The sequence below is a fragment of the Penicillium crustosum genome, assembly GCF_028827405.1.
Source record: "Penicillium crustosum strain IBT 35664 chromosome Unknown utg000002l_segment0_segment0, whole genome shotgun sequence".
In the NCBI taxonomy this organism is placed as follows: Eukaryota; Fungi; Ascomycota; class Eurotiomycetes; order Eurotiales; family Aspergillaceae; genus Penicillium; species Penicillium crustosum.
Window position 1 is genome coordinate 4,802,243 of NW_026623123.1, and position 15,190 is coordinate 4,817,432.

At 44.9% G+C, this 15,190-nt stretch overlaps 3 protein-coding genes across 3 annotated transcripts; 1 reads left to right on the forward strand and 2 right to left on the reverse strand.

Moving 5' to 3' along the window:
* Positions 1 to 4,205: 4,205 nt before the first annotated feature.
* N7487_005314 (uncharacterized protein) lies at positions 4,206 to 4,571 on the reverse strand (the record flags this gene model as incomplete). Its single annotated transcript, XM_056873061.1, has 1 exon — positions 4,206 to 4,571. The coding sequence occupies one exon, from the start codon at positions 4,569 to 4,571 to the stop codon at positions 4,206 to 4,208; it is 366 nt and encodes a 121-aa protein (XP_056730781.1).
* An 838-nt stretch (positions 4,572 to 5,409) lies between these two features.
* Positions 5,410 to 5,910, forward strand: N7487_005315 (uncharacterized protein; the record flags this gene model as incomplete). The annotated part of the gene is made up of 2 exons (XM_056873062.1): positions 5,410 to 5,450; positions 5,523 to 5,910. 2 exons carry the CDS (start codon positions 5,410 to 5,412, stop codon positions 5,908 to 5,910), a joined length of 429 nt encoding a protein of 142 aa, XP_056730782.1.
* A 7,564-nt stretch (positions 5,911 to 13,474) lies between these two features.
* Positions 13,475 to 14,617, reverse strand: N7487_005316 (ankyrin repeat domain-containing protein; the record flags this gene model as incomplete). Its single annotated transcript, XM_056873063.1, has 1 exon — positions 13,475 to 14,617. The coding sequence occupies one exon, from the start codon at positions 14,615 to 14,617 to the stop codon at positions 13,475 to 13,477; it is 1,143 nt and encodes a 380-aa protein (XP_056730783.1).
* Positions 14,618 to 15,190: the final 573 nt, after the last annotated feature.

Consider the following 15,190-nt stretch of genomic DNA (forward strand, 5'->3'; position numbering starts at 1 on the left):
TGCTTCTTGCATTGAATCCAAGGACGTATCCTCATCGGGTAGTTCTTCTATTTCAATGTCGAACTGGGTTTTATACCGGAACATTATGATATCCTGGACTGTCTTCGTACTCAGCCGCCCACGTCGGTAGTGGCAGACATCCCGTGCTAAATTGAAAAGACGTTCAACTCTAGCGCCTGTTGCAGGAATAGAGAGAATGTCGCGAGCAACACTGGAAAGAATTGGGAATTCATTACCTGGTCGAAGTTCTCCCAGACATCTAATATGTGTTTTGCATCCTATCGTAGCCTTTGTTGTGTCTCAGTACTGCTGCCGCGTACTGTGGTACGCCACCACTCGATAAACTTTACTTTGGACGCGTTGTTCATCGCGTCGTAGAGGATAAACTGCTTTCTCCGATCGGGGCCGACGCGTTTGAGAGAGCAATCAAGAATAGCCGGTTGAGTGAACTCGGACTCTATCAGTGAGATAGAAGTCTGTTGGCTGTTGAAGAGACTGGGATCAATATTTGGATTAAGGTTAGGATCAAATATATCGGCGACGTAGGAGAGGTCTGGTTGGGAGCTCGGAGGAAGTGAAGAAGGCCCTGCGGTATAGGCACTAGGTTGGGACATGGTTAATGTGATGTAAGGGATAATATAACGACTATAGGAGAGTGAGTGATCTGAACTTACAATAGGTAACTTGCGACCGTGTGAAACGAGGATTACTAGTAAAAGGGGTGCTTTGTATAGATCTGATAGATCGTAAATTGAGTGTAGACCCACTATATATTATAAGCTGATTGGCTATAAGTGTCTTTGTCCATGGGCATGCCCGTGGGCACGCCCGTGGGCACGCCCATGGGAACATACCTAAACGCCCATCTTGAGTTACAATCGAAGGATTTAAAACTCCCAGAATAATAACACAAGTCTTTGAGTGATATAATTGACAGAATTTAGTGATATAAGCTTATAAAATAAGAATTATACTAATTATCTTTCGATCTACCTATGAGAAATATACTAGAGTGAGAGATAAAGTAGAATCCATAAGTAGTATTTTACTTATAGAAAATGCCAGGCATGTACCACTGACTTAAATATATATCTTCAAGCTGTTACAGTATGATTTGATAAGTTAATAAAAATACCACACAATATGATGTATTTCGATTAAAATTTTATTCCAATTCGTATCATATATATACTAGTTTCTCATATACATAGATATTTCAGTAAAATTTATAGATGTTGTAGATTAAAACTGCCATTTTACATGGAGTTGGCAAAACAGGTGTAAATAACAGTTATTTATTATGCAAAGTCAGCGAGTTATACGTCCATTTTGGGTGACTTTATGCAATGGTGGGCATCGTGGGCATGCCCGCCGTGGGCATGCCCGTGGGCCTTGGGCGTTATGGACGGGCACTCGAAAATCCAAATAGCCCAAGGCCCACCGTGGACGGGCCTTGGGCACCTCCTAGGTGCCCATGGACGGGCGATGTCGCAGTCTACTATATATGGAGACGGATTCTACGATTGTCTAAGTGCCTTACCTTGCGTATGTTATTCAATTAAGTCTAGTTGATTTACTTAGTAAAATTAAGGCTTCGCCAAAAAATAATAACGCCGAGATAGAATGGTCTGATGATCGTGTACGTTTACTTCGTACGCGCTAGCAGAAATATGAGATCGCCGATACTCTGAATAAGGTATGCTTCTATTTAGAAATCATGAATTATGATTTAATAACACTAACTATTCTGATTTCTAATAGGTCCGAGGTCTTACGGTTTATATTAACGGAAGCCCTTAACGTAAGGAAGCCTTCTTAAATACCTAGCCTAGTAATACGCTCCGGCTTCTTCTAATCTAAGATGTTTGTATACGGTAGAATTCGACATTTCTAATACTCTGACGGGCGAAGAGGCTTTATATCGCATTTAACAAGTTCTGTTCCGACTATGATTAACACTATTTTATATTAAGTGCAGAGGGGTAGCGATAGATTGACTATTTACTTTATATTCTTTAGCCCTTTTTTACGCTTACTACGCTAGTTTGTCGTACTAAAGACTCGAGTATCCACCTTGTCTTTAGGATTTACAATAAGCTCTTTGATTATCTTGAAAGATTAATAGGTCAGCTTCGTCGAAAGAAGGTTCCCTAGAAACAGCTAATGCTTTCCTCCCTCGATACTGCGAAAGAGAAACTAAAGAAATACTATAGCGAGATAGATGGTATCGAAGGTAATCTCTATACAATTGGGACGATCTTAGCGCCGTCGAGTAAGATAGAGTTCTTTTTAATAAGTGATTGGGACCTAGATCCTAAGATAGGAAAGGACTATAGAAAAGAATACCGCGAGAGTCTTTAGTCTTTTTTTGAGAGATACAGCCAACGTATACTATTAGAGATGATACAATCTAATAGCTAGTTATTTATAACTGAATCGGAGCTTAAGAAGGCTCTTAACGGCGATTCTTCACAACGATTAACTGCTCCGCAGTACGACGAGCTCACCAAATATCTCTAGAGTAGTAAGTAAGTAAGCCTACTTTATAAATCATATAACTAACCTTACCTAATTAGAAACTATTAAAGGATCTATTCGGATCTTCTGGAAAGATCATCAGAGGGAATTCCCTATTCTTATAAGTATTGCCCGTGATATCATGTCAATTCCAGCGACTGGTGCCGGAGTTGAGCGTCTTTTTAACTCTGCCCGCGATATATACCACTACCGCCGGGGGTCGTTAAACCTAGAGACTGTTCGCGATATTATGTTATATATGTGTATAACAAGATTCGATATCAAGGAGGAGCAGCGGCTGATTCTCTAAGAGTATCTTTTAGACTATGAGATAGCCGCTTCGACCGAAGCACTTGATGTCCAGATATATACTTTCGAGGCTATTAGTGATGATAAGGAGGATGTCGAGATATGTCTTGATGCAACCCCGGACGCACCGCTACTCTCAGTAGTCGCCGCTGGAAAGCGGCCTGCGGTTAATTCTGACGATGAGGAAGAATCTGATGCCGATGAATTTGCGGATCTAGATAAGAATAGGGCATCACCCTTACCTGACTTCCCTGATACGCAGCATCGTACATCCGGTAGAATAAGGAAGAAGTCGAGACTACTAGATGGGTATATAGCTTGATTACTTAAATCTTGACTCTTGAGAACTATAACCCGACACTGAACTATAGATATAATATAAACCATTGATGATTGAAAGTTGAAACCCTAATTCGACGCTGAGCCAGTGAACCTATAATATGCACTAAATCCTCCTGTAAGGGCATATATTAATGAAGTGTTGTTTTATAATTACGAGAGAATACAGCCTATTTCTACATAATTTATGTAGTTGACCCTAAGTCACGTTTTTTACCTATTTGTCATGCTTGTTGAACCTCAGGTTCACCCGCGGGTAACCTCCATGAGGTTCGGTCCAAGATAGAACCGCCCGGAGGTTCTAGGTCATGGAACCTTAACCTCCGGGTGGGTGAACCTCCTTGAGGTTCGTGAGGTTCACCCGTGGTTCCTGGCCAGGTCTATGTACGAGATAAGATTTGGCTGTTGGTCTGCCTATATAAAGCAGAGGGCCATCAAAGGCCTGACCGCACAGTCGAAACATTGCACAACCATTCACATGCAGCTCGTTCTCAGTCAAAGCAGATCCGGTCATTTTCTTATTTTCTTCCCCATATCGCTTGACGAACTCGGAGCACCTACTAACAGCATACGTCATGAATCATCCACAAAAAAGCGATAGGATAGCTGCATATGACCCCTCCAACGATCCCCCAACCACCCTTCGCGACCACAATCGAGCTTGGATCGGCAATTCGCTGGCAGCTTAGCTATTTGTGCATTGAACGGACGAATGTCTCAGCAAGGAGCCAGTATAGACTGTTGAATTCCTTTGTAGCAGACTTCCCGCTCTACATCACCATCTGAACATAACCAACTGTCAGTCATTCTTGGCTTCTACGACGTCACTTTTTCAGGCTCTACAGAAATTGGCAGAATCTAAAAAAGTGCATGCGAAGTAGAATCATCATCGGACTTGCATACTGTATCTCATTTTCAGGCAGATCTGGTCCGCTTCAGTACACTATAGCTCATAGTAGACATTTTGGCTCCGTACATAGCATCCTTCTTACTCAATTCACCATATCAAGAAATATAGTCTCCATATTCAACCGTTCTGTCTAAGAGAGTCGTCGATGAGGTTTAGGGCGCAGTCGCTGCATCCAGCCGAGTCGAGCTTGTTCTCTGTCGGCGTTCTCCTCTAGCTGCTTGTGTCCTCGCCCCTCGCCATTTGGATTGGGCGTTGAAAGAGACGTCCACCAAGCCTCTTCGGACCCAGGATCAAAGTACTCCTGTCGGAGTCGTAGTCGGAGGGTGGTTTTCTTCTCCAAAGATGGCTGAGTCCGGAATCGTCTGGTGCTCGTTGTGCCTTCAGGGTGCTGATTGAAACCCCCCTCTGTCTTTCTCGCCGACCTTTCTAGCAAAGGTGTTGCCTCTGAAACATCGCCAGCGCTCTGGCGCGTCCTTTTGCGTGCGACGTGGGCCATTGCGGCTGAGTGCGAGAGGTAAAGAACGCTAGTATGCAGGGCTTCTGGATCTTCAGATAGCTTTATATCTACAATATAAACCACCAAATACCTTTCTCCGACTCGATAGTTGGGGCAATGTCCTCAATAATTTACGTTTTGATACTCACTGCATCGTTCTAAGGTAGAGTATCGAGTCGAAAAACTGAGGGGATGGTGTTATAAGAAGAAAGTAGCTCTTCATCCTCTCTGCTAGGTTGGGTAGCAAAACCGGGAATTGGTGTAATCTCCTTCTTGCAGCCCCGTAGCAGTCAAGCTTGGCGACCAGTCTAGCCCACTTCCAGCCTATCCTATTGAGATCAAAATTGAGGGCAGTGAATGGATTCTTTTTTCTCTTCGGAACCGGAATACTCAAGATAAGTCGGGGTGGTTCACATGATGAGGGTGGTATTGTACACGTACCCAGACTTGCCTTTTAATGATGGCTAACTCAACAATGTTCAAACCCCCGTTGGTATGACATGACAACATTATCAGATACGCATATCCGACGACCCGAGCGCCTTCTATCTTCTATGGTTTACACAAACGGAGTGGTGTGCCCGTATCACGACCGACACAGTATGGCAACAAAAGCGAGGTGCGATGCACAATCAACGGAATTGAAAAGTATCGTTGCTTCAAGAAAGGGTCCATAAATTAATTTTGTACGACGATGTGAGCCTATAAAGAAGGCGTTGTTCTTCGAGATATAGATTCAGATCTCGCATCCAAGCATCGATCATGGACACCTCTGACAAGTCCCCAGATACAAACGAGATACAAGCCTCTAACCTTGCACAGCCAAGTACGAATGAAAATGGAGCAACAGGAAGCTCGCAGTGTGAAACCGGTCATCTTGTAAGTTGCGGCATATGATTACGGAGAAACCCACTGAACACTATAGCCATTCATATCCTCCGCGTCCGAAAGCGAGAAGCGCGCCCTGGCGGCAGAGGCTTTCCAACCTGCCATTGAAACCCTAGAGCGAATGGAGCAAGAAGACCCGAAGCTCGCTATCCAAGCAGCGCGTCTTGTGGGGCTCTATCGGCGCCTGTGGGAGTCATGCATTTCCAAGCACCATGCCGACCAAAGTCTTGCAGCGGATAACAACGAGCTGCGTATCACTAACACCCAGCTGTTTCGGGAAAGAGAGTACCTGAAACAGCAGCAGAACAACCAGATCACGCGCTTGACCCTTTTTGAAGAGGCCCTTGGCAAAGTCCGAGAAGGGATCGTTGGCGTCCTCAAAGACTGGGATGGCTATGCCGAAGGAGCCACATCGGTTTCATGGAAAGGGGCACCTCTAGGAGGCCAATGATTGGATATTTTTGGTTTATGGACTAGAAAACTAGGAACTGATGACCAGCGCAAAACGATCTGAGAATGCACATGTGCTTTCAATCAATGTTTCTCGTGCGCGTAGACCCCAATTGATGTATTTTAAATTTCAGTCTAAAGCGTATTTAGGGTGCATACCTCGGAGCTGTTGATAGACGCTACTCGAGCGAACCAATTGGGCTCTTGATAACGGCGCTTTCTGTGGATAGCCCTGTAAGGTACTAGATACACCATGACAGGTAGCTTGAAGAATAGAGACGAAGAGTTGGACGTAAAAATGTGAGTATGGGCACCGTAATTCCAGCACATGTGCCATAAGAAAAATTACAGTTGTGTTTCCAGATAGCCCACTTCACCATAGCGAAACGAGAGGCAATTTGTGATTGCAGTAGGGTGTCAACCCAGAATGGTATGTAAGAGCGCTCTGTTATGATCTTATCTCCCAAACTCAGAGCATATATGATCTCAGCATAGTTATTTAGAAGTCCACCAGCCCCAGGGTGCCACTATATAGTCCCAGGATGTTACTGCATTGTTCCAGGACGCCAGATAGTGGCCCCAGGAGACTATTGTGCTCCTCCTAGGATCCCATTGTCTCCTGGGAACACCACCGACCATTCCTGGAAACCATTGACATGCCCTCTGGGAACCGAACGCGTGCTCCCAAGAAAACCAATACCCATTCCCAGAAGTCTCCAGCTTCGGCATTAGCCTCTAAAAAGAAAATAAATGTGTAGCTTTCGGTCGGCGTCCACGCACCCAAGCTTCAAGTACATAATTGGACCCTCGACCACGCATTTTTGACAGTGTCTATTGTCAAGTACTATGCATTTATGCATGCTGAAATTACCAGGTCTTTACAAACCGGAAAATCAATGGACCGTCATGATAACGGTACCATACAAAAATACATACATTGCTTAATCAGCTATGTCCGCCGAGATTGGAAAAGAGCGGATCTTGTCATTTTAGTTAGTTAGAGAATTTACATATGTCAGATTTACCATACATTGTCGTATCCGTCTATTTCTGTCAGTTATGAGCCCGGCTTCGTTCCAATTAAGATCTGTCTACAACATATAGACCATCTTTTACCTAGCTGTCGCCGATTCACAGTGGTTTTGACAACGGTCAACCCCTGAATCGTCGAAGCACCCCTATCTCCTTCGAAGAAGATCAGATTCATCGACGAAAATCGACAATAATGAATATCATGTCAAGCCTCTCCGCGGCCTCCTCCCGCGTCATTTTGAAGGATACAGAATCATGGGATGCATGGCTCTCATATATTAAAGCAATTGCAGTTGCATATAAAGTATGGGATCAATGCAATCCGTCTCTTAAGGAGGAAGAACGTCCTAAATTGGAACCACCTGAAGAGATCATCTCTGTCAAAGATGCCATAAAAGAATACCCAGAACACTGGTTCAATGTGAGGCTATCCCTAAAAGCAGATTGGGATGCAGAGAACAGAGCCTATCAGTCGAAACTACAGGCATTAGATCTAGTGGCGGTGGCAATTAGGCAGTCAGTTGATACTCCCTACCAGCCCTTTATCATTGATATACTATCACCTTTGGAGCTGATGCTCAATCTCCACAAACGATTTGCACCAGAGAGCGATCCTACATACAAAACTAAGCTCCGTCAACAGTGGCGGAACCTAGATAGAGGCCTAGATCGGAACACCGACATCGAGAAATGGCTTCTAAACTGGGAATCGCTTTACCAATCGTGTAAGAAGGCAAGGATGCCAGAAGCAGAGGATGCCACGAATCAATTCCTTGAAGCAATCTCTATAATGTCGCCTGGATTCTATGAAACATGGGCTCTCAGAGTACAGGATAATCAGGATATCCCTTTCTTCGAAATCATGACTCGGTACAAAGCCCACTGGAAGATTACCCATGGCAGGCCGGCTGCGCAAAGAGGCATCTCAAAGGCTGCTTTCTCGACATAGCAAGGCAATGAAGAAGCAAAGCCTATAGAGGCAAGGAATGATGGCCTAGAAAGAAGGCCATGTCCATGTGGCAGGGTAAAATCGAGAGTTCATATGCCTTGGGCCTGCTGGGAAATCTATGAAGATAGAAGGCCTGCTAATTACCAGCCCTCACCGGCATTGAAACAGAAGTGGGAGAAGGCCATGAAGGCTAATCCTAGATGGAAGGCAATTGTCGACAAGAAGCGAGCTGCATATGCAGAAGGCCAAGGGGGACCCTTGCTAAAGAGCAAGCGAATACAACCCTCGACGATGAAGCCTTTGGCTTCTTGACAACCAACGCAGTCAAAATTGACACCGTTATGTCAACAAAAATCAAGGATTTTGAAGCCACAACTACACCTACAGAAGACAGATGGGTAGTTGATACAGGTACTCAAATCCACGTATACAACAATCGGAGCTTGTTTAGCACCTTTAAAAGCGTACAGAGCAACGTCAAAGTGGGAGATACAGAGACGAAGGTGGCCGGTATAGGCACTGTGGTCATCTATGGTGTAAACCCTACCACTGGAAGCGCCGTTAAGATGAACCTATTTCAAACTAGGTACTCGCCAAACTTCCATAGTAATCTGATATCTCATGGATTGATGATGAAGGGGGGCCTATTAATGAATCTCAGAGCAAACTGCATTGAGACAATTGATGGCCATCGTCAGATCTATAAGATCTACCACGATCAGAAGCTATCATAGCTCACCCAGACAAGGGGTTTTATAACCTAAAAGGCATCAGATTTGAAGCCTGAAATGACGTTTGCCACTAAGAAATCCAATCAGGAGCCAAAATCTGAGGCTTCAATTGAGCTCTGGCATCGTCGATTAGGCCACATTGGCAAGGCGCGAATTGTCAAACTGGCAGAGATGACTGAAGGAATCACTATTGCAAGCAACCCAGGCAAAGAAATGTAGGTATGTGAAGCTTGTCAATTGGCAGATGCACCTAGGCAAATCTCTCGCCGGAAGATAGGCCAGGCATATGGTATATTAGGGAGAGTACACTTCGATCTAGTACAAAACCAGCCTGCCTACAACGGTCATATATGGATGACGCACTTCTATCTCGATAGAATAAGGTGTCACTTCGTATTTACCCATATAAAGAAGAGCGAGTATCAGATGGCAGTTCGTAAATTCTTAGCATTGATCCGAAACTGGTTGAAAATCGAGATCAGGGTATTTCATTATGATAATGAGAGAAGCGCCGGCAATGAGGTTGAATCTATGATTGAAGACGAAGGGTGTACCATTGAGCATGCACCACCTGGCTTGCCAGAGATGAATAGACCAGCAGAGAGATCTGGAGGCATGATAGTAAGGAACGGCAGAGCATTGCTCAATGGTACGAACCTACCCCACAATCTATAGCCAGAGACGATATATGCATCTGCATATATAATGAATCGTACCCCTACAAAGATGGATGGCAAGTGGATTATACCATGGAAGGAATTGATGCGCTATGCGGCTCCAGATGGCTTAAAAGATCAAATTGTCAACCTATCGAATATGAGGCTATATGGGTGCTTAACGTACTTAAGGCTTCTGAAGAGAGTACAATCTAACAAGATGGCTCCGAGAGCAGAGATCGGCTATCTTATAGGCTATGTTTCAAAGAGCCTATACAAGATCTGGTTTCCATACAAAGGGCGAGCAGGCATAGGCAGAGTTGAAGTTGTAAGAGATACTGTATTCGATGAATCGAGACAGTACTCTAAAACGAAGCCTTTACCGCAAGAAGAAGATGCAATTAGTACTATGACAAATGGACTAAGCGCTAAGAACTGGCCCCAAGTGCTCTCAATAGAAGAAGCGCAGTCAGAATTAAGCATAGAGATGCGTATACCGATGTCAATTGCTCGCATAACTCTCAATGATGACGTCGAAAACCGAGAACAAGGTACTGCACCAGAGGCGGTAAATGAAGAAATCCAGGAATCTAGAGTTGTGGAGCAAGCTCAAACTCTAGATAGTAGGGAGGAGACACCAAGGGTCCCCCCTTTAAAGGAAACACCTGTTTTACCTTTAACACCGGCTTCAATAGCAGGCCCTACTTCAGTGGTAGAACATATCTCAATAATAGAGGTAAGGGATCAAGAACAGATCCCTGGGAGCTTCCCTATGTTACCACAGAGAGCCTCACCACAAAGAGCACTATCGTCGATTGCTACGATTGAGAGTACGCTATATAAGAGATCTCCTACCTCGCTATCTTCGCCAGATCCGATCAATATCATACAGTCGATCGAAGCTGAAGGGGGAGAGGGAGATCAATATAATAAAGATAAAGTAGAGATAGAGCGTCAATTGCAACAAGAGATGCAGTATACGCCTACTCCAGAGCCAGAAGATCGGCCTACTAGAGAGATCTCTGCGTCAATTGATGAATCTAATATTATCTCAGGCCCCAGAATACGGAAGCCAAAGGTAGATCCAGACTACACTACATATCTATCGCTAGACGAGAAACAGCTAGCCGAGCCACTAAGCCTTCTATATGCCTTTACAACAGGTATTACGAAGAAGCTCAATATGCAAAACAGACTGCATAGAGATCAGATGCCTCCACCACCAGAGAACTGGAAGCGGCTAAAAATCCATCCCTTTGCCACGCAATTGAAGGCAGCTGCGGAGTTTGAAATTGAGACCTTAAAGGCTAAAGAGACCTTCTCTCAGGTTGCATTACCGAACAAAAAGAGCACCCAGATCTTGCTATTGAAGTGGGTATTTACATACAAATTTGATGCAGATGGTATACTCGAGAAGTTCAAAGCAAGAATCTGCGTGAGAGGAGATCTATAGTGGATGTTAACTGAAGAAAAGAGAGCTGCTACACTAGCTGTCAAAACAGCGAGAGCAGTATTCGCACTAGTTGCCGCCTTTGATCTAGATATGATTCAGAGAGATGTGGTTACCGCATTCCTGAATTCAATGCTAGAAAGCGAGGTTTATACCAAGTGTCCACCAGGCTTCGAAGCACTAAATCAGTGCTGGCTCCTGTATAGAGCCCTCTACGGATTGCGTATGTCACCAAGGCTTTGGCAGCAAGAAGCTACAAAGGTGCTAGTAAAACTAGGCCTTACCCCAGTGGAAGAAGATCCATGCATCTTTACAACCAAAGGCATTATTGTCTTTTTCTACGTGGACGATATCATCATCGTCAATCACCCCAAACAGGCTAAAGAAGCCGCTTTACTAGATCAAAATCTAAAGAAGCAATAGGAGCTTCGAGAACTGGATGCAAGCTGGTTCTTAAATATACGTATTATACGTGATAGAGAGCAGAAGAAGCTCTGGTTATGCCAAGATAGCTACATCGAGAGCATGGCACACAAATACAATCTCGTCACAGAGAGAAAAATAGGGTCCCCACTGAGCATTGAGCCTCTAGTACCCTATGATGGGGTGGCATCACCGCAACAGATTCATGGTTTCCAGGCCAAGGTTGGATCTGCGCAGTATGCCACCACCATTACCCGGGTAGATGCTGCAAAAGCAACCTCCAAAGTGGCTGAATTCCTTACAAATCCAGGACCAAAGCATATAGATGCAGTCGATCGCATCATACAGTATCTCTATGAGACACGCTTTTGGGCCATTGAATACGGCATCAGAACACCAAACAGCATCAGAACACCAAACAAACAACCTAGAAATCGAGATACGACCCTGACGATGGCGGCGAAATCGGTTGAATTTGCAAGCGATGCGTCGTTCGGAGACCATAAAGATCGAAAGAGCTCCGAAGGGTATATCTGCAAGTTATATGGTGGCCCAATCGATTGGAAGGCCACTAAGCAGAAGACTGTCACCACATCGACTACCGAGGCCGAACTACTAGCTTTAGCAGAGGCAGGAAAAACCGTACAGTGGTGGCGACGAGTGCTTAATGCACTAGGCTTCGAACCAGATCACCCACTATCCATCATGTGTGACAACCAGCAAACTGTCGATTTATTGACGAAGGAAGGGGCCGCGATGCATACGAAGCTCCGGCATGTTGACATCAATCGATGCTGGATGAAGCAAGAAGTTAGCGCAGGTCGAGTATATGTGGACTGGGTACCAACTGCTGCGATGCCAGCAGATGGGGTCACCAAAGCTCTGACGAAGCAGAAGCAGGGACACTTCAGAGAGTTGGTTGGAATGAGGGACGTAGGTCACATGATTCGTCACATGACCTCTGAGAACAGAGGCTGTTTTGCGGAAACTGCATAAATCGACGATTTGAGCCGAGATCAGTGAGGAGACAGGTGAGGTAAGTTGGAATCACTTGCGAATCATTTGCGAAGCGGTTGCGAAGCAGCTGCGAAACAGTTGGAAGAAAGGCAGTCCTTGAGAGCTTTGAATAGCTTCAAGAACTGGGGGGTGTGTCAAGTACTATGCATTTATGCATGCTGAAATTACCAGGTCTTTACAAACCGGAAAATCAATGGACCGTCATGATAACGGTACCATACAAAAATACATACATTGCTTAATCAGCTATGTCCGCCGAGATTGGAAAAGAGCGGATCTTGTCATTTTAGTTAGTTAGAGAATTTACATATGTCAGATTTACCATACATTGTCGTATCCGTCTATTTCTGTCATCTATCACTAATATTGCAAAATGTCTTAGGAAAAAAAGAGCCAACTGTGGGCCTCACGTAGAGATGGACAGTATCTTGAGATGAATAATAAATACGAAGAACAACTATAGTTGACATCGGATTCCCCAAGACACTGTACCCCAAGAATAATGACAAACCACATGACTAATGCACTCAGAAGAAAGTCAGGACTAGGCATGTTTGTAGTGTGTACGATGGTCTGCCTTCCATAAGGCTAATGGCCTTGAAATTTTGCAGCACCGCATGCAGTATGTCACGCAGGCTTTCGGATTTCTGATTTGATGTCAATGTACGTGGAGCTGCTTTTACGTCAAAAAAAGGTGTCAAGCGACTAGAGTACGCAGTGTCCACCAAGATGTTTCCAAGGTAGTCTATATGGTGATCATTATCATGGGGAGATTGGGGCTCTCAAATTTGCCTGCAATGGTTATGCACATAGAAAATAATTAAGAGCTTTTCTAAAGGTGACTGAGCATGGTAATGTTAGTCAGGCCATGTAAAAACGGATCAAGGAACGTTTCGTTTCCGCCCAAGGGCCATCAGGAACCATGTCATGAGGGAACTTTCCATCATTAGATATGGCGCATCGGTCAGCCCCGGCCTTTAACAACTCCCCAGCTGCTTCCCACGTCTCCTCTTTGGCGACAATCTTGTGCAATGGCGTGAGCCCAAGCATATCCCGAGAGTTCACATCAGCCCCGCTTTGAATGAGAAGTTTGAGGATTTTGTGCGCATTCCGTGTTTCGGCAGCATAATGCAGAGGGGATTTGCCATTTTGTCTCTCGAATTAGGAAAGGCCCCATGTTCGAGTAAAATCCGTGTTGACTCAACAGATCCCATGCGCACAGCAAGGGAAAGAGGTGTCAGCCCATCGATGTTTCGAAATTGAACATCGGCTCCAAGCGAAAGAAGGGCTTGGATACATTCCACCCCTTATCGGATATAAAAATTCCTGATAGCGTAGAAAATTGGAGTCTCATTACGCTGGCCGCCGGCCCAATTTGCATCAGCTCCGTTTTCGACAAGCCAATCCATCAAACTAGGAGAGCAGCTTGATAATGATGCAGCCAAATGGAGGACCGTTTCTCCATTGGAATCTCTAGCCATGATATTGGCACCACATTCAACAAGAGCTTGCGCTTGTTTAATAGCACTTTGAGAGATGGCATAGAGTAGAGGCGTCTTATAAGCGTGATTTTCAGTATCAATCTCAGCCCCATGTATGAACAGTGCTCGGATGATACTTTTATTGCCATTACCGGGACTGTTGGGATTTGTTGCAGCGTAGAAAAGTGCACTCCATCCTTCCCGATACTGGTTCATATTCTTAAAGTTCGGATTGGCGCCAAGGTGTAACAGCAGGCGCACAGCACGTGTGCATGAATTTTCAGCTGCGACTTGAAGTGGCGTTCTTCCCATATCATCTTGAGACTCTATTTGGATACCCGAATCTATAAGAATATTTATAATTCCGGAAGTAGCCTTCTTAGAAGCCGCGATATACACGAGATTCATCCCGGTTCGACAGTCCAAGACGTATGTGTCAGCCCCATGTTTCAAGAGTAATGCTACTTTGGATTCCTGGCTTGACCGGACAGCCTCAAATAAAGGAGCATGCTTGTCAAACACAGCAGAATCGGCCCTGGCACCGTTTTCTAAGAGCAACTTAGTGATCGCCACGTCGCTACGACCATTTGTCGCCAAAGCCAAGGGTCTTCTGGATCGGGCGTCGGCCGCATCTGGCAAAGCCCCACTCTCTAGAAGGATTTGTACAACACTGGTATGCTTGTGCTTCACAGCTTCCAGAAGAGCTGTCAACTGTGCCCGATTCGGTGATCGAAGATTCACATTCGCACCCGCACGCAGCATATTCCGGACTCCAAGTTCGGCCCCACGACTCGCGTACCACAAAAGGGCTGATCCACCATCAGAGCGGACATTCTTTTGATAAAGCTCATTGATCAGGAGATTGTAACATTTTGGGCTAGTTAGGAGGAAGCCGAGAAAGTCTTTCGGCGAATCCAAATTGCCTGCAACGAGCAAGATCAATTCAGGTGGAAGAGACAGAAGACACATTGCGAGATGTTAGGAAAATGGCTGGGACTCCACTTAATAAAATGAGTGATAGGAGCTCTCGAACCTTACCCAAGCTAAACGGGCCAAGAGCTGCTGGTTTTTGTGTATCAGGTGACAGAAAAACAAAGCAAGACAAAGACAGAAGAGAATGGACGTTTTATATATGACAACAGAAACTAATTCGCCGCCTGTGGTCCAATCAGGTACTGTTGAGGCGTTGAGGAAGTGGCCGTGATGATCGTTCTCTGGATTGATAACCTTTCCATGAAGGTCAAATCTCGATGATTTATATGACGTGAAAATCATTAAGTGGCTGTGGATTAGGGGAAGCGAGAAGGCTAGGTAACAGAATCACGCTATGGGCTTGTGTTGCAGATTTGGCTTTGTTCAAACTGATCGAGATGAACTTGAACTCTTAAGTGTCCACAAATTGACTCTCTTTTCAAGGGCTGCAGCATTCCTCGATGCAGTTGAAGTACGCTACGCAAAATAGGCTGAACCGCACTATACATCAAAACCTACTCTACGCAAGGAACCGAGTGGCGGAATCACCTTGGATGGTCCACAAGGGCA